Source organism: Strix aluco, chromosome 21 (assembly GCF_031877795.1).
Source record: "Strix aluco isolate bStrAlu1 chromosome 21, bStrAlu1.hap1, whole genome shotgun sequence".
Taxonomy (NCBI): Eukaryota; Metazoa; Chordata; class Aves; order Strigiformes; family Strigidae; genus Strix; species Strix aluco.
Window position 1 is genome coordinate 11338558 of NC_133951.1, and position 27075 is coordinate 11365632.

The following is a 27075-nucleotide window of genomic DNA, read 5'->3' on the forward strand; positions in this document are numbered from 1 at the left end:
GGTGGAGCAGCTTTTCACACCGCGTCCAAAACCAGTGTGCAAACATGGATACCTGAGCGGGCAGCTTTTAGAATGCACTCAAAGTCAAATCTTATTAGTGAGGAGGGATTTAAACTTCATTAATGGCCCAGACCAGAAGCAATTCTTTACAGTGGCTCTCCCTGCTCTGTCAGCGGTGCAGCGGGGTGATGAGGGCCCGTCTCCTTTCAGCTACAAGTGTTTAATTCCTGCAGATGACATCTGCAGGGAACCTTTTCTCTGGTCTTTTGCCTTCCAGCAGAAGTACCTTGAAGGCACTTAGGACATTATACAATAAAAAGCCTGTTCCTGTCACCTCAGGCCATGAACTGATAGGAGACCTCAGGTTTGCCTCCCCTCCCACTCCCTCTACTTTGCTCTACGCTGAATTATTCAGACAGCAAATCTGCCCAGCAAACAGCCCGTGAGCAGCCACCCCTCAAGCCCACGTGTGGCTCTAGTCTGGGGTCCAACAGCTGTCAACCAACTTTAATTGTATACCAAGCTGTAAGAAATGTTTTGGGCACTGGAAGGGAAAGTCTGCACCAGCCAGAAATTGTATCGTTTGCCTGAGAAAAGAGGAGAGCGAGCAGGTAGATGCAACGAACTGGCGACACGATGCTGAAGCTGCTGTGACTTGTGTGGGAGGTGACAGATGCTCCACGCCAGCTGCCTCGGAGCTTGCTATTTTTTGTCACTTCGTGGGCAGCACAGCCGGGGGGAGGCTTGGGGAGACGCCGGAGCGTGGCAGAGATGTGCAGCAGCCCTGGCACACTGCGCAGGGGAACCCGCTGCCGCCCCCGTGCAGCTCCTAAAGGTTGGGAACCACTTGCTAGAGAGACTTTTGAGATTTTCTCTTTCCACGAGAGGGTGTTTGCGGGACAGATTGGGAGCTGGATAGCAAAACTGGCATCAGCAGCCTGGGGCTGGGATCCACAGCTCCTGTGCAGGTGGGATGTGACCTTGGGATGGGCGGCTCCAGCCGGGTCCTGCGATGTGGCAGGAGTCAGCACACGCTCATACAACATCTACTCCTTATCCCAGCAGCATCATTCTTATTTTTGTAGCTTTCAAACATGGAAAATAGGAAAAAAGGAAAAACTCACGGCACCAAAGAACACCAGCCGCTCTCCCCTCCTGGGAGGGTTTTCACATCCTGCTTGCACCATGACTAAATTAAAGGAATTAACTCCTGTGGGCTGTTGGAGCTGAAGCTCCGTTTGCTGTTTCTCCCGCACATCCCTCTGCCTGGAGCCACTGCTCTGGAGGAAGCGCAAGGAGAGGTGCAACATTATTTTTATCTCCACACCCACATGCTGTGCGAAAGCTTAAAAAAAAAGTGCAGCGCCTTTTGCAGCCAGCCTCCCCGAGAGGCTCTGACTCACGGAATAACAAAAGCGCACGTGTGAATGGAAGTTATATACTTTATTTAAAATGAAATACCCTCTGTAATCATAAGTGTCTAAACTGAACTAATAAAAGCTGGGGATGTGCCAGTTCAGGTGTTTCGCTCCGGCAGCTCAGCCAGTGGCCTCCTTTAGCCCCCGCGGTGGCCCGGGGCCAGCAGGTACCACTGCTCCAGCCTGCCTGGGCCGTGTGTCCCCACGCCGGGGGGAAGGAAGGTGGGAAGGGCATGAAGTTCCCACATCCCACCACTGCACCGTGCAAGCGGGCAGTGCCCTTCAATGAGACAAGCTAGAAGAGATGCTGGCAGTAAATTTGCTCTCACTGCCAGTGTTTTCTGTTAACCCTCTACCAAAGGAGTGGAGGTAGCAGCAATACAACCCCTCTCAAGGCTGGTCTCTGGGACTGGGACTCATCCAGGCTCCCCAGCATGGCCCCATCGGAGCCACCCAGGCTGGCTGGAAAACAGGCTGCTTGCAGGATGAGGGATAGCTCTGGCCACAGCAATCAGATTTAAAAGGTCATGTTTTGGAAAGCAGTTTAGATGACATTAATTATTAAAGCCTCATAACGCTTGTATTAAGGGTAATAGTTTTCCATGTGATTTATATAGCACTGAAATTCATTACCAATCTTCTAATGATGTTAGGGTCAATCAGGCACAAGAATGCTAAATGACTTGTCCCAAAAGGACCAGGAACTGATCCAAGGAGTTTTGGGATGCTCTTATCGCTGACCTGTGCTCTTTCCCTCCTTCTGCCCTTGCACTCATTGCTGGTTGTTTTTATAACCATTTCTGATGGATTTTTCCTGAAAACACACCTAATCAGTGTTTCAGACATGGTTACACTTGTAGAAGCAAATGAATCCTGTTAAAAGAAGAGTGTTTCTGGAGGTGTCACTGAATATGTTGAAGCTTTAATGAAGTTTTATATAGATTGTTGTGGAGTGGTTTATATGGATTTGAAGTCTCCCTGTTGTGGGCACTGAGTTTTAGAGCTCTGAATAGAGGAGCGAGATAAGGGGTGATGGGTCAGATCCTCAAGGCTGAAAGAAAAATAGCACAGGTGTGGACCAAACACTGGTTTGTAACCTGAGAAAGAGCTGGTTTGTGTCCAGCCTGCCCAGATACCCGTGCCTCCTGCAGCCGCACGCACGTGGCAAGTCAGGAATAAGCACAGCTTTACTAAAAGGCCATTCCCTGAAAACCAGACTTGACTGGGCAAACCCAGCAGCTGAAATGCTGCTACAAACCTCTGAGTGTCTGATCCCCTGAGCATCCCCACTCACCTGGGTATTTGTAACACGCACACACACCTGGAGCTCGCAAGCGCGGGAGGGCAGGGGTGGGAAAAAGCGAATATGAACCAGGACAAAGCCATCGGTCTCGTCGAAACCAGGAGCATTGCAGACCCTGTGAGCATTGCAAACCCTCTGGGTACTGCAAACCCCTCTGAGCAGCTCTGGCTTGGCCTCGCTGCGGGGTGGCAGAGGTGAATTAGTTTTCATTAAACTAATGCAGGAAACATCAGTATGCATACACAGCCTTCCAAAACCCAGCTCCTTTCAAAAATAGTTTTAACAGGAAATTTGCAGTAACCCCAATACTCACCAGTAACTACCTCATGTGCATTCTGTGCTCCTGAGAGGCGGAGTCTGGCCCTTCATCGCACCTGCTGTAACATCCAGCCACATGGGTCAAATACTTTATGTGGCATTAAAAGCCTCGTCCCCAGCCCAGCAAACGGCCACACTGCCATTGCCTTTGGGGAGCAGCTGAACTTTTGCTTCCAGCTGAGCCCTGGTGCTATGGGGGGGGCGGGTCTGAGCCCTCTGAGGAAAGGGAAATTCATTCCCAGCATATGAATCATCAGCTCTGCTGTGGCAGAGATGGGTGATTTTGCCATGTTGGGCGAGAATAAGATCTAAAACACTTCTAAGCAAACTTCCATTGCAGGGTTGTTTTTTTTTTTTCTCACTCAGGTATTGCACTTTAAATTGGTTTTGAAACTTTCCCCTCTCCTTCATCAGATTGTGCAACAACATCTCCTGAGGTGGGATGTCGGGCAATGACTCACGGACCAGTAATGAACACTGGAAGTGGCAGCTGGTGTCTGACACCATCACCCTGGCAGCAAATGTGGCGAATCCCTTGAGAAGGAGACAGCATTGACTCATGTCCCGTGAGATCTGCCTCATTTCATGCTCCTCCTTTGGGAAAAGCAGGAAAATAAAGCAAAAAAGAAACCCTTGCAGGTAACTCTGTGGGTCCAGACTTGCCACCATCTGTTCTCCGGTCAGATCCCCATTTCTTTGGGCTTAACATCACTTTAGGAACGTGACAAGTGACAGATGCAGTTGGGGAAAACATCACTTTGAGGACAACCCATCCACACATGGCAAGAGCTTTCCAGATTTGGGCCACTCATTGATTTGTCTTTGCTTTCCCATGGCTCCACTGGGCTTACTCAGAGGTTTTTTTCAGGCAAGCAGCGAAGGTTGCCTTTGCCAAAGCAGGTGGGATTATGATTACCTTGTGGTAATTAATGCCATCATCATTTTAGCTAACCTAGTAGCTCTCAGAGGAGACGGTTGTATTTGCGACTCATGTACCAGGCCTGTAAAAGTATGCTGAATTTTCTAAATCAAATACCCAAATCTCTAAAGAGAAGTTGGGGCTGGGAGAGGGAGGATGTGCCTTCAGCTGCAGGTGGCAGCCACGAGTAATTGCTCCTCAGTTCCTCAGATGCCCATTATCGATATTCATGTCAGGCTGGAGTCATTTCCCTCCCTCACAAGCCTCCGCGTGCCTCCCATTTCCCCAAGGACAAGTCTGGAGGGTGTTTAGAGACTCTTGTCTAATGAGCTTCATCTCACCCAAAAAGCCAACGACCCCGCCAACGGCTGCTGGAGCACTGGTGGTTTGGTTCAGCTGTAGCCGGAGAGGGCAACGCGTGTGCCTGCTGCCTGGGTGCTTCGCTGGCAAGAGGAGCAGAAATGAGCTAGGAAGGGATGGGGTTTTTCCTTAACAGCCTGGTATTGGGACTGCAAAGAGCTTGTTCGCATTTGGGACAATATTTCTAAGAGGTTTAAAGGCTGTGTTGTTCGTATCGGTTGATAATGATCATTTGGGGTATTAGGAGCCTTGACAGGTCCAAACACCCCAGTGTTGTATTTCTGGGGAGCTGAGTGCTCCCCTGGCAGCAGGGCCAGCTCCTGAGTCCACCCTGAAGGCCACGGCTGGGAATGAAATCCCACCCAGCCCCTGTCTGAAGAGCCGAGGTGGCAGGAGATGCAGGTCTGGCAGCATGGAGCTCCGAGGACCCCTCTCCTCCTGCACTGACTCTGACATACACCAGCTCAGGGCAATGATGTCTCCAACTCCCTCTTCTGCTCCACAGAAAGCTTGCAAGGCCTGAGTTCATGGGCTGAGTTCATGGACTTCAGGAGAAGCTGCACACATTAGATGAAGACTGAGTAAAATGTAGCAGCTTGGAAACACTCTATGAGAAAAAAATTAATTTCAACCATTCCTTTGGGCAAACTCAGCCAGACTTTTCTGCAAATGAAACTAACCCGATTATTGAATTAGCATGAGATTCAATACATTTGAGAGCAAGCAGAAAAAAACTTGTCCGTCAAGTTGTCACAGTATTTGTACACTGCTTTCAAATTTGGAAAGTAAAATCACATCACCCCAAATGAGGCAAGTGCCTGGACTCGAGGTGAGTATGGCTGGTGGGACTGAGAGGTCGTGTCCTGTCCTCCGGGAGTGCTAAACTGAGTATTTCACAGCAAAGGTGGGCCCCTGACCATCATCAGTCACCACAAACAAACCCTCTTCCCAGGGAGAAAAGGCAGAGTGGAATGAACCACCCGGGGCTCACACACACAGGGACGTGAAAAAGTGAACTTTGAGTTTTCTTGGGGTCTAACTGCTAAGAAGCAGGGCACATCCCTCCAGCACCAAGTCCCACATCGAGCTGGGGGTCACATCCTCCAACCCGAGACCTCGCTTCACTCCTGGGGCTGCTCTTCCCTGCACCATCCACACCTGCAGCGGCTCAGGGATGCTGAGCCCAGCGAGCAGGTCAGCCAGGGACCTGCTGGCTCAAAGAGCTGCCTGCTCACCTCTCAGCACGCACAAATCCTCTTACAGACACATCTTTTCTCCACTTAAGCCTCTTTTTCTTTTGATTTATTAACAGGCATTAAAAAAGGGCCCAGGTTAAAATTCTGTGTATGAATAGAGAATCAAGGTCTGGATCTGGGTGAGCTCTGCGGCTGATCACTCCATAATCTCTGCAGCCCCTGGGCTTTGCAGAGTCAATTTTAAAATGAAATTTCATAACGGCAGACCAAACTCACACAAAAGTAATGATCAGTATTTTTATTCATACACACTTGCTTTGAAACTACAATTAATATTTAACAAAAGCATTTCATGCAAACAAAGATTGAAGATATTGCAAATTAAGAAACAAAAAGATGCTGTAATTTATACATCAGTCTTGCCCACTATACTTCCAATTATTTTTATTTTTTTTTTTTTTTAAACGGAATGGCCTCTCCAAATTTTCTGGTAGCATCTTGCAGACAAATGATAAGAAAATAAATAATGTTCTCCTCTTTATAAATACAAAATTTGGGTCTTAAAATAATATTAAAAATATGAATGAGTTCACAGTGGGATTACTCCTTGTTTAAAAGAAGATAACATTAAAGTAACATGCAATTGTTTTAGAAGTCTCAGGTGTGCTCTGTACTGTCGTGCAACACCAGACACGTGTTGGGAAATGCACATTTTTAAAGGAGGCAACGAGCTTTGTTTCGTTGGAATTCTTTTTTTTACATTCATTTTATAGCACATGAGAGAATAAACGAAAGGCTTTGTGGGGAACAAGCCACAGATTAAATTTGTATTATCACTGCAAGAAGGTTTTGTTCTGCTCCAAGTCAGCAAGGCATCCGAGTGGGCAAACTCCACTGGCTTCCGCGGGATGTATCGCGGCGCTGCTCCGAGGCAAACCCAGTGGCCACGCTCTGCTGGACAGAAAGGGCACCAGCACATACTTATTTTTGCTGAATTGGGGCTTACAGGCTTAGTGCTGCCAGATGCTGGATCCCGCAGTCTTGGCTCCAGTAAAGCAACTAAGCACACAGCGAGCTTCGAGGCAGCGGTTGCCCGGATGCCTTGGCCGGCCAAGAGAGGAGCACGCGGAGCCCTGGAAGGACGGAGCCATCGGCAGCGTGGCCTCGCAGGGTTCAAACAGAAGGAAAGTAAATACAATTCAAATAGTTCTTAGGAAAAGGTTTATAAAGATCAGAAACATAATTTTGCTTTCCATTAAAATGTTCCTGTCACCAACTCACAATTATAAAATTAATTAACATTAGCTGTAGACTTTCCAATGTATCCCATAGTGAGAAGTGAGCTTCAATGGAAACAGGCTGGGGCCAGTCACTGGTTAAAATTATTAATAGACTGCTGATTTTTATTTTTTTTTTTGCTTGACTGACAGTGGAGGAAAAATCACAGCTTCTAGGGCAGTTTTCTTTACATTTGAACTATGGTGTCACAGACAAGGAAAAGAAAAGCATGAAGATACACAACACAGGAATACATTAAAACATCAATGGAATAAACCTGTCATGGATGGACCAGCTGCATAAAGAATATCGCTTCTCCTTCAACAGGAGTCAGTAGAAACATTATTAGAAAACAGCTGTGCTGACCTTTACACATAGGGAATCTCACCCTCCAATAATCAGCTTTACTAAGACTTCCATTTACATGGAATTTTTAAATTGCACATAGAAATCTCAGTAACTGGGAAAGAGGTAAATGCAGCTGACCTACACAATCAGCAAGCATCACTCCCCACCGCACCCTGACTCCAGTTAACAAAAGCTGGACTCCAGATTCTGTAAGAAATATATCAGATCTGATTTTATTTCTCTTCAAATGGTTTCACCAGAATTACTAAAGCTCTTTAAAAAAGTAGAAACAGCATGGTATATCCAGCAATACCATGTGAATCAAATAAGCTGATTTAATCTTAAAAATTATAATAATACTTACACAACTCTTTTCAGGTTAAAAGTGTATTAGAACCATTACCTAAGAAGTCCTCACACCTCCCTGTGAGGTAAGTATTATTATCCCCATTTTACAGATGAGGTAACTGAGGCAGAGAGGTTAATAACTTGCCCTCTCGCTCGTTTTTCCTAGGAACAGGAGGGCTGTAGTGCATGATGATTATTCATCATAAGGCTATTTAATTACCAATTGTTACTGGCACAGTTACTTGTTGGTAGGAAATCATACATGTTTATGGAGTCAAATCTTATTTAATTCTTCAACTGAACTATTTAAGATCCCATCTAAGAGTGTGGAGCCAAGGATGAAAGTGCTTTAGCTTGTCTACTTTTTTACTACTTAGCAGCTCAGCGCCTACCTACCAAACAGCACAGAGAGGTAACGCATCGCCTAGAGCCAACACTCATGTTTTCAAAGAGACAAAACCTATGTACAATAATTTATGCTAATGACTAAAAGAACTGAAAATCACATTAAACGTTTCCAGAAGTTTTGTGGCAGGTCCAAAAGCCCACTGTAAACTCAATACTGTAAATATGCTTTCTACTCATATCAAAGTTTTATTACTGGATTATTATTATTTCCAATGATGTGTTTTGCTTAAAAAGGAGGATCTTCCCCCTCTGCTAACTGCATGTGTCTCCTACGGCATTTAGCTGGGATTGCATCCGGATGCACCGACTGAGAAAACAGACTTTGCAAGTGGAACTACTCAATCCTGGCCCTTGGACATGTCATCTTTCTAGCTAGAAGACACGTTCCTCTCTCACTTGACCTTATTAATTTTACAGAAGCCCAGCATTATTCAATTGAATTCACCCCAAAAGACAGGATGGATTTCAAAGGCCAACAGCATTTAGATATGATGAGTTCTTTTAAACTAACAGATGATTTCCAGAAGAACTTTCTTCAGTTTGTAAAAGGAAATTCAATTGTATTTCTGGAAAGAATGAAGGATCAGAAAGCTAAATTGCATTCCTTCTATAAACTGGATTAAGGAGCAGTATTTTATTATGGGAACATGCTCTCTCCTTCTCACGTATGTGCAATCCTTGTTAAGAGGACCGAGACTGGCCGGGGGGCAAAGTGGCTGTTCTGGAAACCCACCACCCTGCTGAAGTGACTTGAAGGCGGATAAAAACACCCAGATGCTTGAATAATGAAGAAATTTGCCTAGGAGCCAGTTAAGTCTCTTTTAATCCCTGAAAATGGTCTGGAATTTTTACGTGGCACACCTGTGCCTCCCGCAGCAGGAATGGGGCTGCTCTGGAGCCCCTTGGGGCTCAAGCACATGTGGGATGGAAATTCAGCTCCCAAAACTTCCACCCCAGCTTCAGTGCATTATAATTTTCAATTTGACTTTTAGAAATCTTTGTGATAACGTGGGTGTTCGGATTACGGTTGCTATTGAACACCAGTGAAAGAAAAGCAGCTCTAATGCCTCTCCCTCCGTTGATACATGTTGTCTAGAAAACCAAATCTTGTGAAAAATATTATATAAATAACATCTGTATTAAAAAAGATATGAAAATGCTTCCTGGATACTTAAGGTTTTACTTGCCATTATAAACTTCTAGATGATAAACCACCTGGAGTTCTCATTAAAGGGCTGGTCCAAGTGTGAGCGTTCGCGTGCGAGTGCACTGGGCGGAGCAGCGAGGAGTAACACAAATATTCAATCCCTGCTTTATACAACCCTGTCTTATTCCTGCAGGATCCATGAGTTCACAGTCCCTTTTCATAAGCGTTACAGACACCTACAGAAGATGACATGAGATGTGACAAGCCCAGGGACTTGAGGTAACAACGTTAAAGAGGAATTTCTGCTTCTACATCAGAAAAACTGGGGAGCAAATGCAAGTGCCTAAGAAACTCATTATGGGAAGTAGCCAGAAAAGGAGCAGCTCTGTTCAGGTGTTGGACCAGCTCTTTAATGCTGTGTTCTGGTGTGAACAGCACCGACTGTCACAGCTGTGCCGGCAACAACCGCCTGCAACGGGACTACCCTGTACAATTCATATTTCATCAGGAAAACCAGAACTGTTGGGGAATATCTACCCGTGAGATCTCCTGCCTGTTTGTGGCTTGGTTCAGTTCTGCCCCTGTACTGCTTTTCTTACTTCCAAAACCTGTGTGCTGGTATTTCTCCCAGTATTTTCCTTTTTCAAAAGCGTCTTTTTCACTTCACATTCTTAAAACACATGTAATGCCGCCTCTCGGCAGACAGACTTACTTGAGAGCCCCTTCTTTATTCAAAATCTGAGCCTCAGTAATCTGTTGAATCTATTATCTTCTACAGCATGATACTCAGATTTTCCTAAACTATGGCAGGCTAAGCACATTCAGAAAAAACATAAATAGTCATGAATGCTGCACTAATCCACATGCGTTATGGTGAATACCATAATTTTTAAAGTATATAATATATAAAGAAGAAAATTAACTCCCAGACTTGGCTGATAACATATTTGACACAGAATAGTTTAAAAATTTTACTCCTAAAATGTCTTAAAAATTTGGAGTTCTGTTTATTTAGGCAACAATCTGAGTTCTGGTTAGTTGGTCAGTGCCCCTCGCTAGCCGAGTGTTTTCGCATCCCTCAGCGCAGGCTGGTTCCCTCACTACAGCCCACTCGCCCTTGCTCAGGAGATGCCCCTTGCTTCGAGCTGGGGCTGCAGAAGGACTGTGACTGGGCAAAACCTCTGGAGTGTTGCAAATCACGCGTCCTAGGCACCAAAAATACGCTTCTGGGGGCACCACGGGTGCAGAAGCAGACCCCGATGCCGTTCGCATCCAGCCGTGTTTCACTCACAGACTGTCCCACTCCACCACGGGTCGTCCCCGCACCTCAAACACTTGGCTACTGGTTTGCAGGATTGGATCTTCCTAACAGAATCTTTGGCACAGGTTCCATGTTTTATTGTCATAAAAGATGATTAGAAAGTAGATTCCCCTCCCACCCCACCCCCCCAGTTACATATTCTAGTATAAATTTAAGTCTTTTATGGCAAATATCTTACTTTTTGAATATGTTTACATGCTGGAAAAATTGTAATCAGTCTGCATGCAGCAACAGAGACATCATGCTTCTGACATCGTCATGCACATCTGACAGACAAAAAGTGCCTATGGCTGCTAACAGTAACAAGGCAGAAGGGACAAAAAAAGGAAAATGCACTGCCTACTATTTTACATGCTGTAACAAAACCAAAATATGCACAAAAAATATTTACTGATATTTGAATTAATATCTTCTGGTAAGTTGTAAGAGGAAATATCAAAATTTTTTTATCTAAGTAATAAGAGAGGAGAAGATTGCATTAATTACAGTGTTCATCATTGCAAATAAAGTCTATTTCCTTCTCTGTAAGTAATAAGCAGACGTGAAATGAAAGCCTAATTGAACCTCGTATAAAACCTGCAGGTAGCAATTATTGTTTAAAAGTAGACCTACTTTTAAAAAAAGAGATTATATCCTAAGCCATTAACAATATCCAAAACCTAAAGTAAAAACCAAAACAATAGCAATAAAACATTTAGCTAAATCTAAATGATGTCATTCAGAACAAGAACTTCACAAATAAAGCACAATTTGTTTTATAAAATTTTTATAATACTCTTTATGCTTGATATGATTATGTCAGTAATATAGATCTGCTTATTATTAACCCTTATTATTAAGAGTTATTACTAAACATGCAAAATTCATTGCATGAAGCATATGTAAAATGTATTAAATTCCATTCTATCAATAAAACAAGTTTTAGGTGCTTCTTCTTTCAGGCTTGATTATTCTACAGCCCAAAGTTTTCTGAATTAAAACTGATTATTTTAAGACTAAATCTCACTTGATTTTCATGAGTTATTCTGGAGAAATCAGGAAGTCACTTGGGGCTGCATTCTTTTGTTAATTTTGTACACATAATGCTTTCTTCGATTTACCGCCCTATACTGCAGACTATAAATAAACACATGTAAATAGATTTAAGAGATTACACTTTTGTTTTACATTCCAGGTTAACAAATCTCATAGTAAAATATTGGTATTAGAACTGGTTAACAGTAAACTTGAGGAGTGGTGTAAATGAAATTAACCGAACAAACAATGGCACCCTGGATCACAGAATAATCTCATGGAGATTAAAATTCACAAAAATATTATTAAAATTATTACTATTTATTATTATTATTATTATTAAAGACAAAATTTCACCCTTGAGTTTATCACATGCTACTTAGCAAAGATCCTAGAGATCTGGCCATCGCTGAAGCGTGTTTAAACTTGGTGTTGCTTACAGGATCGGTTCTCGAAAGCCTCAGGGTCTAATTTGATTTTGTCCCCCCCTTCAACCCACTCCCGCCTTGTTTCTGTCATAGTTCTGAAACAAGTACTTTCAACAATTGTTTTGCAATGCCTCTCCTCCCTGGCGTCGCCGCCGTTTCGGTCTCTTGTGCTGCTGATCTCCCCGAAGTCACCGGGCAGAGCGGGGAGGAGCGGTCCCGCGGAGCTGAGCGCTCCTGTCTCCCAGCATCCGCACCGAAGGACTAAATATTCGAGGTTGGTTTTTTTTTTTTTTCCAGACCATGTGTTAGATTATTTCTAACGCAGGAGAGTGGAAAAGGGAGCAAAAGGACAGTGGGAAGTTACAAAAATATATAACGTACCAAAAAATGGGTAAATTTAGACGCGTCAGTGGTGACTTCTAGAGGAATAAGTGGGCACCGTACACTAATTTACCTCCCATTAAGACAACATCGCTGTTGCAAAGCCAAAAACCTGAATAAGTGGCCTTTCCCCCATCTCATACTTTCTAACCCTACAATTTCCAGGCCCAAATGGAATCAACAAGGCAAAAGCCTAAAAATTGTAGGGTTAAGGACCGCTCCCCACTGCGGGATTTGTTCCTGTTCCGCCATCTCATGCTACATTTTGTAAAAGGGGGTGTATGAACTGGGGGTTGACGTAAGAGAACCCTTCAAAATCTGTTTGGTCTATGTTAGCAATGACCAGCTGATCCGGAGGTGTTAACACCGGCTGTCCTCGTGTAAAGAATTTATCGAAGTTTTCAGCACCTTTGCCACACTGCAAGAAAAAAACAAACAGAAAAACAGCTGAAAAAATCAGCAATACATTGGCAGTTCCAGCTTTCTGCAGATTTTTCAGGATGCAAGACTTTCCTTCATCTCTTATGAGTAGTTAAGAGGAAATTTTCTTTTCAGATATTTTAACAAAAAATCTCAGGTAAACAGAGAAGTTTTAGAAAAGTTTCCATCCATCAGCATGAGGTGATGAAGTAAAGAGGCTTTAAATATTCAGAATTACTGGGATAAAAAAGGAAAAAGAAAATATTTTTATGGACAGGTATTGGCAAGAGATACTTCATCTGTCAAGCCATTTCATTTTTCTTAAGAACTTTATGATGCAAAATTAAATTCTTGTGTTAGTCTCTGTTTCCTTCACGATCTGCAGAAAGCCTAATGTAATTATTTCATATGCTTTGATTCTTCATTGTACAGCATATAAACTCTTGTAAATTCACAAACGACAGCAGAGCTCCAGTCCTGGGGACTGCAGGCGGGAGCTGGGGCAGGGAGTGCATCCTGGGAACAGGTCCTCCTTACAAAACGTGCTGTGACAGCTTTCCTCCTTTTTTTGTCTGAGAGAAGAGACACGTTGTCTTGTGAAGCCCAGCCGAGAAGGGGGGTTATATATAGCTACACGCTGAACACAACTCATTCAGAACAGAGAACAAAAGAAATCAGGTTTGCGGAAAGGATAGTTTTGAGTAATGCAGAAAACACTTGAAAGGCAGGGAAGTATGATTAGAGGCAAGTTAAAAAGGATGAAGGTGGGACCAGAACAAAATTAGCTTGGGTGCAAGAAAAAAATGCATATTTGAGGAAAACTAGGCATCGAATATAGTGGAGAGGTCTAAAGGAAACTGGTAAATCTGCTTATCTCTAAACTATCCACTGTAACAGATCTTCAAAACCAGCGTGGTTGTGTGATAAAGGCCCTGAACGTTTCCTCCTGTTGTCCCTGACCCCTTCCTCCCTATCCATCCCTACAATATATCTACATGTGGATTTAGAGGATAACGTGACACTATTGTCTTCAGACTTAGAGGATAACTTGGAAAGGGTAGAACATGGCTTGTACAATAGGCCAATATCAAACATTAATTTCTCCAAACTAATGCAACATGAATAAAGCTGCGCATTTACGGGAGAAACCAAGTGAAGGGGGGCCTGTTAAGGGAATTTGAGGGTGAGGTGTTTGGCTCTTTTGAGAACAGCTCAGTCACAGTTTTCAATCTTCTTGCAAAGCACCTGGCACGTCCTGGACTGGGACACGCCACCCGATCTGAGCTGCAAAGAGCTCTTACTGCCTCAGGCACAAGCTGGTTTGTATTTCAGATGAAAAACGCATGCTCAGGTACTGGACTGCAGTGCTCACAGGAGGACACTTGTTCAGCCTTGGAAGGACACAAGCAGAGGAACACTTCAGCGGGTTAAAGGCTAACAGTAGTCTGCTTTTTTCACCCGGGGTTCTGCACTCACCGAATACCCTGGTGCCCACTGAAGCCAGTGCATTTTGGTACAGAATCTCTGGAGAACAAGAATGGACAGAGCTGAACTTTGACAAGGGAAAACTCTGCATCGTTGGAATGAAAGTTGATGTATCCCTAAGTCAGCAGTCAAATTTATTTAGAGGCAATAGAGTCAACCCAGAGCAGCAACAAAAGGGCTATTCGTACAGGGAAGACTTTGTTAAAGAGATGTTCTACAGATATGCATCATCCTTCCACAAAAATATGCTCTTTTTTCTTTAGTTTTTTTTTTTTTAATTCTTCTTTTTTCAACAAGTGGAAGGTATTAAAACAAGCTGTATATTGAAACCAAAGTCCCTGACTCCATTTGGTCTCTCACTATTGCTTACACTAGTAGAGGCTAAGAAATAACTCATGTGAAATTTGGGTATCTTTTGGGTGCAAATATAATAATTTATCAATAATTTTGCATCTTCAATTACATATTTGTCTTTACATTACAAAGTAGCATTGCTACTGTGAGCATTAATGCAGTATTAAAGCAGAACTGAAAATACAGGACTCCTAGAACTCCTAAGCTTAAAATACGAGTAAAATGTCCTTCCTGCCAAATAATCAGACTGTGCCTGTAGCCTGTGAAATGTCAATCTGGAAGGGAACACATTATTTAAACCAAGCAACTGCTGACCCAAAATCTGCAGCTCCGTGTTCGAGTGAGATCCATGGCCGTATGCAAAAGCAGCAGGATTATTCCTGCAGCAATGTGCTTCCTAAAGAACATGCACCTACAAAGGTTTTCTGAAAAAAACCCACCCAAACAAAGCCTATAAATACATCTACATCTTCAAACAGATGAAGGGTCATTTGTTTTTTGCTTTCTAGAATCAATATAAACAGAATCAGCAATCACAATAAATGAGTTACACAAAGTGTATGTTAATATCAGACTTGGATTTTAAATTATTTTCATCTGGGAAAGTCAGGCTCCGTGTGAATACACCTTGGTGTATATTAAAAGCAGCCTGTATAAACAAAACAGGTCATGATAACCACAGAGACAGAGCACAGCTGCTCTAAACAGAAACCAGGATCTGCCATGAAACGTGCTATGATGGAACCAGACCATACTTCAAGCTTTTAGTCCCTTCATGCTGTTGTTACACTTAACTTCAAGGAAAGTCTAAGCACTCGGTTCCTGAGCTAATAAAACGTACAGATGTGAAGGTAGATTTGCTTTACAATCAGCTTTAAATTTGACTCAAGAAGCATGCAATGAAAATCTTTCACAAAACAGGCTTTGAAGAGGTGCAGCTCCCCTTCGGACAGACAGCTCTGGGGACCAGCTGGGCAGGGCTGGCAGCACCACGCGTATTCTTTACTTATTTACACCCTTCCCTGTGTGCAAAATCCACACCATACGAAAAGGGTGTTTCCCCTAGCATAAAATACTCTTCTCAGCACGCAACTCTCCTCCTGGTGATGTGAAAAAGTCATTAGTACACAAGAAGAGACGAATACATTCTGCCACCAGGTAGTGGCCTCCCTCTGTCCATTAGTTTGTGATAGCACACTCGCATGTCTGTATTGGTAAACAAACCAGTGTACAGACCAATGATCCTGTACCTGCAGTGCTACAGCCAGCTACACATCTCAGTTGAAACAGAAAAAGTGTTAGAGAAGAAAGATTCGATGATAGGACAAAATCATTTACAGCTGTTCCTGAAAGCTTGTATTCTTGCGTGCAAATACTTTTCTTTGCCTGTCAATAAAGTCCAGTACATGCTGAAAGAAATTCTGTATCAACAAATACAGTTCTTCAAATTCCGTTATGCAAACAGTTCTCACGGTAAGGTCGTCTTTCACTTGTTTGGATTTCTAAAATATTCCTAGGGATACATGCGTGTAAACCAGTAATAAACATTAAAAACAAATCAGGAATTATTCTTGCAAACTTGGAAGATGTGGGTTGCATCACTCAAGGATGGGGAAGACAACCCCCCCCGTGCTGTGTAGCCCACCATGGAGGAAATTCAGCCCCGTAACTCAGATACCTTTAATCATTGACTTTAGATGCTGCTCAGAGGAGACAGTCGGGAACTGCATTGAGTACATGTCTCAAGTGGCTGATGTGAATATGCCAATTTTCCCTGTTTTCAACTTCTGCAGTGCATGACCATCGAAGTCAAGACTCAAACCACCGAGAGACTTTTTTTGCAAGGAACAAAGTACACTGGGTTATGCTACAGGGTGCCAAAACATTAGCAGATTTGCAGACTGGTCTGCCATAATCAAATTGCCTTAGTTTAGAAGTGTCCCAGATTTGCAGCACCATCAAGCCAGCATTAATCTCACCCCGCGGGAAAGCATGACTGCAGACACATTTAGCGAGGGAAGTACTTGGCATCTCACTCACCACTTTAGGTTTGAAAGGTGGCTGAATCTCTCTGCTTTCCAGTTTTTCCCAGTCAATTCTCCTGAAGAAAGCATGTTCCCTGATGTCTCTTTCACCTTCAAGGCCACAGCCAAGGCGTTTTGCAGGATGTTTAGTCATTAGCTATTAGGAAGAAAACACCAAATGATGAAGTTTAATGCTGGAATGATTGTGATGCTCTTGCTCCTCTCCTGAAGATGTAAGTTGCTAATAAAATTGTTTTGAAAAGCTAAAATTAATTTTTTGACGATTAGTTTTCTTGTTTGATTACTGGAGACAGCACGTCAGCAGCAAAATTAAGTGTTGCACTTGAGAACTTTTTCCCATTTGGCAAAGGTTGCTGCTGGAGGTGTGGGTGCAGGTGGTGCCCGGGGCAACCTGCCATCATGTTAGTTCACAACTCACTCCTCAATTTCACCTTTCGTCTTTCAGTTCAGCCTTATAAATCTCCAGAACAGCTTCTGCCTTCCCTCAACAATCAATTAAACATAATAAATTCCAATATACTAAAGCTGTACAAAGTACAACCTCCCCCTCTTTCATTTTTCTGGGCTTGTTTGAGACATCTCATTACAGAGTCTACAATTTCTTGGCAGCCAGCTGACAATATCTAATCTGTGTTTCCTCCCTTGCATCCTTAATGACATCTTGGTCAATACTATAGCCAGTTGCATAGATTAAGCAGACTTGGGGAAAAAAAACCCAAACCCACCAGCATTGAATGCTTGGAAACAGTAATATGCTCCCTAATTAACAAGCTCCTCAAAACCCTTTGATATGTATGTTAGGAATTGAGCAATGTAGCCTGCAACTCTCAGTTCCAGTATTGTGAGGACTTTTTAAAGCTCTTCTACAAATTATATATGATTAATATACTGCTGGGAGTGATACCTCAACACATCTTTTTAAAACCTCAGCTGTACCACTTTAGGCTCTCTCCAAATGTTGAGTTGATCAGATTCCAATTTTGAACCTAAAATAAAAGCGACTCTAAGCAGACTTTGGGAAGTCGGCTGTGCACTGGGCTAGGAATCACATCCTTCTTCAAGCTTAACAGCAACTTTCCCATTTTTGTTATCTTTTCTAACCCCCTTGCTTTAACAGTAGGTGACATAAGAAAATGTGAATAATGATTCTAGTAGTTTTAATTCTTTCTGAAGTTACTGCATTTACCAAACTCAACAAACTCTGAACCAGTGGAACAGATGTCAAGCAGACAATTCAATTCCAAGAGCACAGCGGGCACGTTGTCTTGCCCAGTGGTGTGCAGTCCTGGGACTGCTGAGCTACTGCTGACTACAAGGTTCAGAAGCTTTCTCATATCGACTTCTTCGCTCAGGAGTAATGCTCATGGAAATTTGGGATTAATTTGTTAGTTTAATACAGACGATGAACATGTTAGTATCACAGAGACTTGACCTTAAACCTAGTGGTGCAATGCAATTTTAGCTTTCTGACCTCCCTTTGCATAAGCACCTACCAGGACAGCAGCAAGCAGGAGAGCTGAAAACAGGGTAATTAGATCAAGTCCAAACTGTGCTATTTGAACGTATGATTTTCACAACAAGGCATCAATCTGCATGTACTTTACAAAAATATACCATGTTTAGTTTCAGTTGCTCAGTGTGTCTACACTGGGATATGCTTCAAAATTAGAGTGCTCTTTCCTTTTACCTTGTTGCTCTAAACAGCTTTTCTTTTCCTTGATGATTTTTCCTTAAGGGATTAATATCCAGCTCATGTACAATACTTCATAAATGGTTGCAAAGGAAAGGAAGAAAGTAAATACCAAATTAACTGACACTAAGTGCAGTGATATTTTATCAGTGTAAATAATACATCAAACAATGTTTTATAGATGGTGGTTTGGAAAAGCTGCAGACTGACGGTACTCTAGGGAATCACACGGAGTCAAAGGAAAGTCAAATGAATTATTTTTTCCTGAGCTAATCCCCTGAAGTCAAATCTATTCTTTTCTTTAAAAAAAAATTAACTTAACTTAGAATCTAAGATAAATTTTAGGCCACACAGGTTACCACTGGGTCAGGATTTTCCCACAGCTTCCTTGCATTTACGCTAAAGGTCTTCACATAAGTTCATCTTTACCTACATTTAAAAATGACTCTTATTAACTCTTTTGTCCTGCTGCTGGCATTAGGCATCCTGGACCGAGGACTTGCTGGAGTACCTGGTGTCCATCCAAGCTGAGAAATCTCCTCACCCTGCAAAACTGAGGTTGGGCTGCTGAGGACTGAGAGGCAAGGTGGGTGGAGATGTTTCACACCACCTTCCTGTTTATAAATCCTGCTTGGGATTTGGCAGCTACTGATTCTGACATTTGTTCTTACCATAAAACAAGCAGGCACAGCGGGAAGAGCTGAATACTTAGCAGTGACACCAAGCGATGAGCACTTCATGACAATATAGCTTAGCACTGCCTGACAGAAGTTCCACTTAAAAATACTACAGTACCATATCAAAGCCAGACAAATTTAGTTATTCACAAGGATTGCCAAAAAAGAACTTAATGATAAAGAAGCATCTATCTCACCCCCTTGCAGATGGAGACAGCTTCTTTGGACAGTGATTTTGGATAGGAAACATTATGCTCCATTATGGACTGGAAAAGTTCATCTTCATCTTCTCCATCAAATGGAGGCTGTTGAAAATAAATCACAGGTAAGTTACTGGATTTTGTTTTTTGTTTTTTTTTTTTAAATTCTCCACTTTTAATGAAATGACATGACAATACTATGGCCACACAGGCTCAGGGCAAAGGTGCATCCAGCCCAGCAACCTGCCTCCAGTCAATCATAGATGCCCAAAGAGATCAGTATATAAGAGCAGTGGTCCTTGCCCAGGAATACACACCAAACTCCCAGCCATCTGCAGCTTGGGTATCTTCTGACCCAGAAGTTTAGTGTTTATTGGGCTCAGGTAGAAATCAAGGAGACAAATTAATTTCTGCACTCAGCATGGCAGCCAGGTTAATGAAATGTGTGCAGGATTATCTCCATGATCAGTTTTTAAAGCTACTGTGCACCAGACAGCCAAAATACTTTAAAGGGTGAAGTTTGGAGACTGTAACTTTCAATTACCTTGTGCTGAGGTATAACCATTCCTCACTTAATGCCAGTTAAACTCCAGTTTATTTTACAAGACATGGCTGTAGACTCTGCTTCTGTAAAGGGGAGACTATCACAAGAAAGGGCTGCATTTTATTTTTAAATATAGGTGATGAGGAAAGTGCCTGTGGGTGCGTCCCCAGGATACGGGCACTGTGTAGGACTCAGCTAATGGCAAATCTCATTTTCTCAAAAGCATTCAGATGCCTAATATTTGCAATGCAGACTGTAAATGTTAACAACTGCAATTGCTCCACTTTAAAAACTTTTGAAATGTCAAGTGGAATTTAGTAGAGAAACTATTAAAGCCATTTGTTAAAAATGTATGTTTTAAGCTTAGGAAATGCATACCTTTTGCTAACACTCATTGAAAGCCAATTGCAGAAATCTCTTCCAACTCAAGACTAATAGAATTCCTTAAAGTTGGTAGTTATCTACCATTTACTGTGGTACAGTGTTGTTTTTCTACTTGAGTGACTCAGAGAGCAGCATCTCATTAACTGTGCAGAATAAGGGGTCTGTAATTTAGCATATTTCAAGTGGTGAGACCCATACTTTACCCCTAGGACATACAATACAAAAACTGTGTTCTTGCGACTTAACTGCAATGCAGAGCATATACACACTTTTATTATGTTTCCCTGTGGTTTCAAGCTACTAAATGATATTTCTTCCATTTGACATGCATTTTCCTGCTCAAGTGTCTCCCATTCAATTTTGAAGATGGTTATTTATAACATTATTACAGTACAAAGAAGCCACATTCGAAGGCAGTGCCTGATTATGTGGGTGCAATATAAAGAGCTTAAAGCCTAAACACATTCTTTGTTGAGTCAGTCAAGAGTACAAGGAGATAATATCAGTATGAAAGGCCGCAGGCTTGTCCTCTGATGGTCTAACCCTTTGGGGAGCCTTGAAAGAGAGCAGCACTGGAGAGGCAGGAGGAGCTCACAGAGAGCATGAGAGGGTGACTCTTACCTGGCCAGCTAACATCTCATAGAGCAGCACTCCGTACGCCCACCAATCCACAGACTTCCCATAGGGTTGGTAAGCAATAATCTGTATAATCACAAAAAAAACCAAAGAAAAAATCCCTATGTTAACTAACACCCAGTCTTGTGACATATTAGATAAATAGTGACATGCAGAGATGAACATATTTCCTTGAAAGAGCCCAGAAAGCCAACCCCGTAATCCTCACTCTAGCTACTCATTGGTTTCAGTGGGAGTTAGACTGTTTTGCAAACGTTAGTCTAAACCCACCCGCATCTTTTGGTACTCTGGCATCTTGGAAAATGCAGCTCTTAGGAGATCCTGGGATGTGCATCTGAAGGCAAAGGAGGAAGTACAGCAGTACAACGCAGAAGACAAGGCAAAAATGTTATTTATCCATTTGTGTCAAAGCCTGAAATCATGAGACTCACTTAACTTAAAGATTATCAATAATTAAGCCTTTCTTTTCTTTTCAATATTTATATTTTTATTCTGCTGTAAAAGGAATAAAACTTTAAGAAAAGAGCAAACCCCTGAAAAGCTCAGTTACATTTTCCCAAGTTGCATGATTAAGATACTCTTACCATGAAGCTAGATACCAGCTACATCAAAAAATAAAGGGGTTTCTGCTGTTCAGCCTAATGGAAATGCCAAGTATTTTCATCCTCTGGGTTCACATCTGACTCACACAGCAGCACAAATTGAGTTCTGACACAATGAAAGGCTGCATGTGCCAATGGCACGCAGGTTCCCTCGTGCGTCATTTTCTTTAATCGAGGCCTCTTCAGAGATCAGTGTTAATTTATTTAAGAGATGCATGTGGTCATGCTATAGAGGAGTTCTGAGGTGCAGACGTTCTCCCAGATCTCCTTCTAAACAACTTTGAAGGGATATTGTGAATCGTGAAGGGATGCAGGATGTCCCAGCCACGGTCCATCCACATTGGGGAAGGCAGTATCAGAGCCTCCAACCCCAACGTCACTGCTCCACTAGAATAAGCAGAGGACTGAGGCAGTCATTACTCCAGATGGGCTTGCATTTATTTTCCTGTTTGCATGCATTTTTATTCTTTGTGAAACAAATTGCTAAGACAAGTACACATCACATACATGAGATTTTTTTAGTTTTCTGAAAGAGAAGTTGAACTGATAAGTTTTGTAGTTTCTCAAGAAAAGAGTGAGTCACGAGTTCAATAAAGCAGGACTGCCTGGCTACTAAATAAAATTATAGCCTCTATGTGAATATGTTTTTTTTCTGGGATAACAGCAGCACATGAATTAAAAATTGCTGCAATGTTTCTAAGCAAAACATTTCAAAATCAATTGCACCTTGAAATATATTACACAACCATAAGTAATAACAAGATTCTCAGCTGGAATGCCCTACATAAAGGCAATCTTTATTAGTTGTCTTTTAGCAGTAATGTGGGCTTTAAAAATTATATTTGGGACATTCATTTCATATTATACTGGTTGACATACTTGGTTACTCTTCGTTTAATTTCTATCACCAGTAAGTTCCCAGAGGTCCGCTGGAATCAATAGTGCTTCTTGAAAGACTAAACACTTTCAAAATTTTATCCAGAAAAAATACTGGCCTTTACACACAGAAAATGATAAAACATTTAATCCTCAACCCTTCTCTGACAATCTCTCCTTGCCTTATGGAAAACAGTATTGTATCAGAAAAAAAAAAAGGGATATTTTTCAGAAGGTCATTAGTTTATAAAAGGGCAGAACATTTTGTACAATAAGTGTGCTTCATGTAAGTGGTTTTGGTAGAAACAGTTTGTTTCAATTAGCAAATGAGAAAAAGACGGATCCATAGCACTGAGAAAGAAAATGCTGCTACACCACCATAGTTCCCAACCTGGGAGTTAGGTCTGTCCAGGAGGCCACAGTCTACTTCTCTTCCTATTGTGAAAGAGTCTGATGGGATTACTGAGGAGAGGAAATCTTTTAAATACGGCAATGCAATGTCATAAAATGAAAGATGTACAGGGATGGACTCAATGATGCTGTTTGTTTATCCAGCAAGAGGTGAGTCAAGATTGGGTCATTCTCTAAATAGCATTCTCATCAGCAAATGTAATCTGCCCCAAGTAAATCTGCCTTTGTGAGAGAATATCAAGCAGAATCATCAAGAGAGACAGAATTAACATGAAAAAAGCTCCTACATTTAACCTAATATATGGTCAGAGTCACTAAAACGTTTGTCCTATTTGATGCCACATGTCAACATCAGCAGAAACATCTGCTGAACGGACCAGTGCCCCCTCTGAGCTGGCACACCCCTCCCTTGCCTGAACCAGCTGCATGATGAGAGTGGGATTTGAGAAATAAATATGGACATCAAATTCCATTAGGACTGGAAAGGTCCCACTGCAGAGCGGTCCCACTGCAAATGCAATGAAACCACATTTTTCATTGAACCTATGGCAATGTAGCAGAAGGTGGTACTGTCCATGTCTGCTGCTGTACACAGGAAGTTTTTTTCCTTTAATCCTAATTAAATACACCCAATCTGAATCACCAGCTTAATCCTGGTTAGGATATGATACAAGTGAAACACAGAAAAGCAATCTGCCACGTTCATTTACCAACCTCTGTGTCATGCACGGAAACCGGCTTTTATACTCATAATATTGGGAGCTATTCAAAGCACTAATTGGAAAATGTAAACGAGAGGAAAGAACGCTCACTTCAAGGAAGGAATTACATGTGGGAGGAAGCAGATGAGTTTTCAATATACAGTCAAACATGCATTGCTACAAAGTCAGCAAGTTCTAAATGTCGTATTTTCAGTAGTTCCCTCCTCCTCATCTAGAAATCACCACGTATTACCTACCAGCTGCTGCACTCAAAGCCATCACTGGCTGCCTTGCAGCAGCTGCCAAAATAATCCTATCTGCATGTACAAAATTTGGTATCTTTTAGAACAAATAGGGGTATATTAACATGACCTCCTGTCCCACTGCAGTGTGCAGAGCAGACCCACAGAGCAGTGAAGAAATTCATGGGCCTAGAAATGAAGACCCGTACCCTCCTCCAGCTATGATTCCTGCTTTCTACTGGCCAGGGAGGAGTGGAAAGTTCAGAGGACCCTTCCCTTCCCCTCCTTCTCCATCATAAATTTAAATGATTGCCTTTTTCATCTCCTTTTGAACTTCAGATGTCCCATTTTACCTAACTATTACTGTATTTTAAGAGCTCTGCCTTTTCAGGTGCCATGGATTTGAGAGCTCAGGAAGAGCTCACAAGGAATTTCTCTCATCAAACCAAATTGGCAGAGGAATGTTGATTGCTTTTTTTTTTTTTCATTTTGCCTCCAAGGAACGCACGGTTAAGAGCAGGACACAGAGATTAATACCAGCAATTTGTAGGAATGTTTAGATCATCGCAGCTTGCAGCTGGTAGCCAGTTGGGATGAAAAGTTTACATCCCAGAGGCAAGAGAGAACGTCTTTTGTGAACATATCTTATGCCTACTGGAAAAGTTAAAACTCAGTTATTAAAAGAAATAAATATTACTAGCACAAGAAACAGTCAATTGTACACTTTCCAAACCTCTGTAATACCTGCTAACCTCCCACAGGCCTGGCAAATGCAAGATTAGAATTTAAGGTTTTGGGGCTATTAGATGGAGGAGAAGGGAAACAGAGTTTCTAATTTAAATTATTCTGAAATTCAAAATCTGTGCTCTAGCTGTTGCAGGGATGCTGATGGTGGGTCCAGCACTGCACCACAGGCAGCAGGCTGTACAGGCAGAATCCCTTCCTGCTAATCCTCTTGACATCCATCTCCTTCTGTCTCTCTTGACTGGTCAAGGAAATACAAAGTATTAATTGATTTCACAGCTATTTTACCACTCTGACCATAAATATTTAAGTTCAGCCCATCAACAAATATTCTTCACTAGATAACCACTTTCTGCCTCACAGAAGTGGTCAAACCTGGGATTCTACCAGTTTCACCTCTGCACATTTCTCAAATTGCACAGGATAAGAAAATGAGTATTAATTCCAGGGCATTATACACCTAAGTAATAACAAATGCTAACTTTCCCAATCATGAAAAGAGGAAAGCATTATTTTAGAGTACACCGAAGTGTGAAGTCCACTTTGCTGAGTGCAGAACCATATTCTGTCTGGAGACGGTACGTGTGAAGCCAGCTGAGATGTCCCTGTATGGTCCTTCCAGCCACGTTATCTCTGAACTGTCTGTGGGTGCTTCTTGTAGAGGCAGCGTGGGCTCCTTCAGACCCCACTATAGTCACATTAGTTCCCAAATACTGATGAAAAGAGCTAATTCTAGAGTGCAACACACTCACAGGACTACTCTACTCTAGATGCCTTCAACAGTTTATTTAGATTTAGCTCATTTATCTCCACTCAGCAGGGAATGGTACTGTGCAAATGCATCCTCATTATAATCTATTATAAATTTATAACTTTTAGCCCATGGAAACATGCTGAAATGCTCCTGCAAGCAAAACATGAACCTTACTTTGAAGTTTACCACAGACCTAGTTAGCAATTTGTCAGTCACAATAATGTCTTCAGAAATGAAAGAAAATCAGCCAACTAAAAAAAAAAAAATCTGTTTGTAAGATAACAGAAAGACTAATTTCCTCACAGTTACTGAATGTTTTGGTAAAAGGTTTATTTCTTTATATGAAATTTCCAAATAAAGTAAAATAAATCATTCCCACACTGACCCATATTGAGCATTTTGGCACTGACAACATGTTCTTTGGTATTAACTGGCACAAGACTATTGCCACAGAAAGGACACTTAAATTTGTAATATTGGCTTCATTTATGTTTTGACAGGAGAAAAATGAAATACTGCTCTGGTGGTTCTGATACCCTGCTGCAAGCAACAGCAATTTGTGAAAAACCAGGGCTTTATAATACACAATATTTCACTCTGAAAAGCATGAATTAGCAACTGGAAAAAACCAAACTATTTTTCATTCCAATTTCACAGAGATGACAAAATTCACCTTAGACACTAATTTAGTTGTCCATGTATAAATCTCCCATATTCCAATAAACATTCAATTACAGCCAGAAATGTTCCAGCCAGAGCTGCCTCTTGCCCAGCACTCAGTGAAAAACTGAGTATCTTGGATCAGGATACAGCCTCTTGCATTGAATCTGCAGCCAAACAAATCAAGACTCTTGAAAGCTCAGTATGCACAAATACCAGATTTTAATATTCATATATTTGAATCATTTCCAAATCAACACATGTGCTTGTTTTTAATGTTTTATACCTAAACTATTGAAATACAAATCATATCCAGACTAACAATCTTAACTCAAAGCTCATATTTAGCACAGTACTTTAAAGCAGAACTGTGCTTCTCATGACCAGATTTTCATTTTAGACCCACTGCAGTTAGGTTCATGTTTGAATGTGATTTTCGGTGGCTTGAATGCAGCACAGGTATTGCCAAGTCACAGAAAACTCAAGGCAAATTCTGGATTTATTATGTCAACTCCATTCAAGCCCTGATCTTACAGCTTTGTTCAGGCTTTCAGTGACTGGAGCTTTCCTGAGATCAAGAGCAGTAACACTTGATACCTGTGTACCATTTGCAAGACGTGGCCTGGAAAAGACTAAATTAGCTTTGCAGGAAGTCAACAAAAAGCTTCAAGACCTCATGTGTCCCTTCCCAAGAATCAGTGAGTGGTTTGTGATTTCCTGAAAATGCCAAACAATCATTTAAATGCATGTATTTTGTCCGCTGTGTGACTTATGAAGAAATACATTGAAGAAGCTATGTTTGCTCCCAATAAAATGTTTGCTGACCTCATCAACAACATCCATGAACTCTCTATAACTTCACAGACTGAAGCACAAAGTTTAGTATAATAACATTTCCAGGCTACAAATTTAAAATCACAAGGTGGTGATCCAGATTTTTTAGTCTTTTGCTAGTATGAACAAAATCTGAAGCACTGATCTCATAAAAAGTTAGGTTTTCAATCAACTAGATATTTTTTAGAATAGTGAAGTCTTATTGGTAATATTGTATTAATTCACAAAGTTATTCAATATATCTGCAGAAGTATAAATGGTACCATCCACAGAGTATCCAGAGTTACAGCTATCAAAACTTGGTGGTGTGAGATGTGTGTAGTGACAATTTTAATTTCAGAGACTAAAAGGTTCTTGAAACGGTAAATATTTACCTCTGGTGCAATGTAGTCTGGAGTGCCACAGAAGGTCCTGGTTGTTACTCCATCTAACATATGTTCTTTGCACATTCCAAAATCAGCAATTTTAATGTGTCCTTCTGAATCCAACATCACATTATCTAATTTCAGATCTCTATGAAGAATCACAGTAATTTAATGTTAACGTTTAGGATCAACTAGGGCTGACTTATCTACTTCTGAGTCTAGGTGAGGACTACGTGCAGCTATTTGGGGGGCAGAGGGGACAGG

The 27075-nt window shown here is 41.8% G+C and overlaps 1 protein-coding gene across 1 annotated transcript in view; it reads right to left on the reverse strand.

Annotated features, from left to right (window-relative positions):
- Positions 1-5797: 5797 nt before the first annotated feature.
- The window catches only part of PRKCA (protein kinase C alpha), a 160518-nt gene continuing 139240 nt past the window's right edge, over positions 5798-27075 (reverse strand). Inside the window, exons 13-17 of the mRNA XM_074847397.1 lie at positions 26821-26959; positions 20608-20688; positions 19056-19163; positions 16487-16627; positions 5798-12605 (exon numbers count right to left, since the gene is read on the reverse strand). Coding sequence (XP_074703498.1) covers positions 12441-12605; positions 16487-16627; positions 19056-19163; positions 20608-20688; positions 26821-26959 — 634 coding nt within the window. The 3' untranslated portion in view covers positions 5798-12440. The remainder of the gene's footprint in view (positions 12606-16486; positions 16628-19055; positions 19164-20607; positions 20689-26820; positions 26960-27075) is intronic.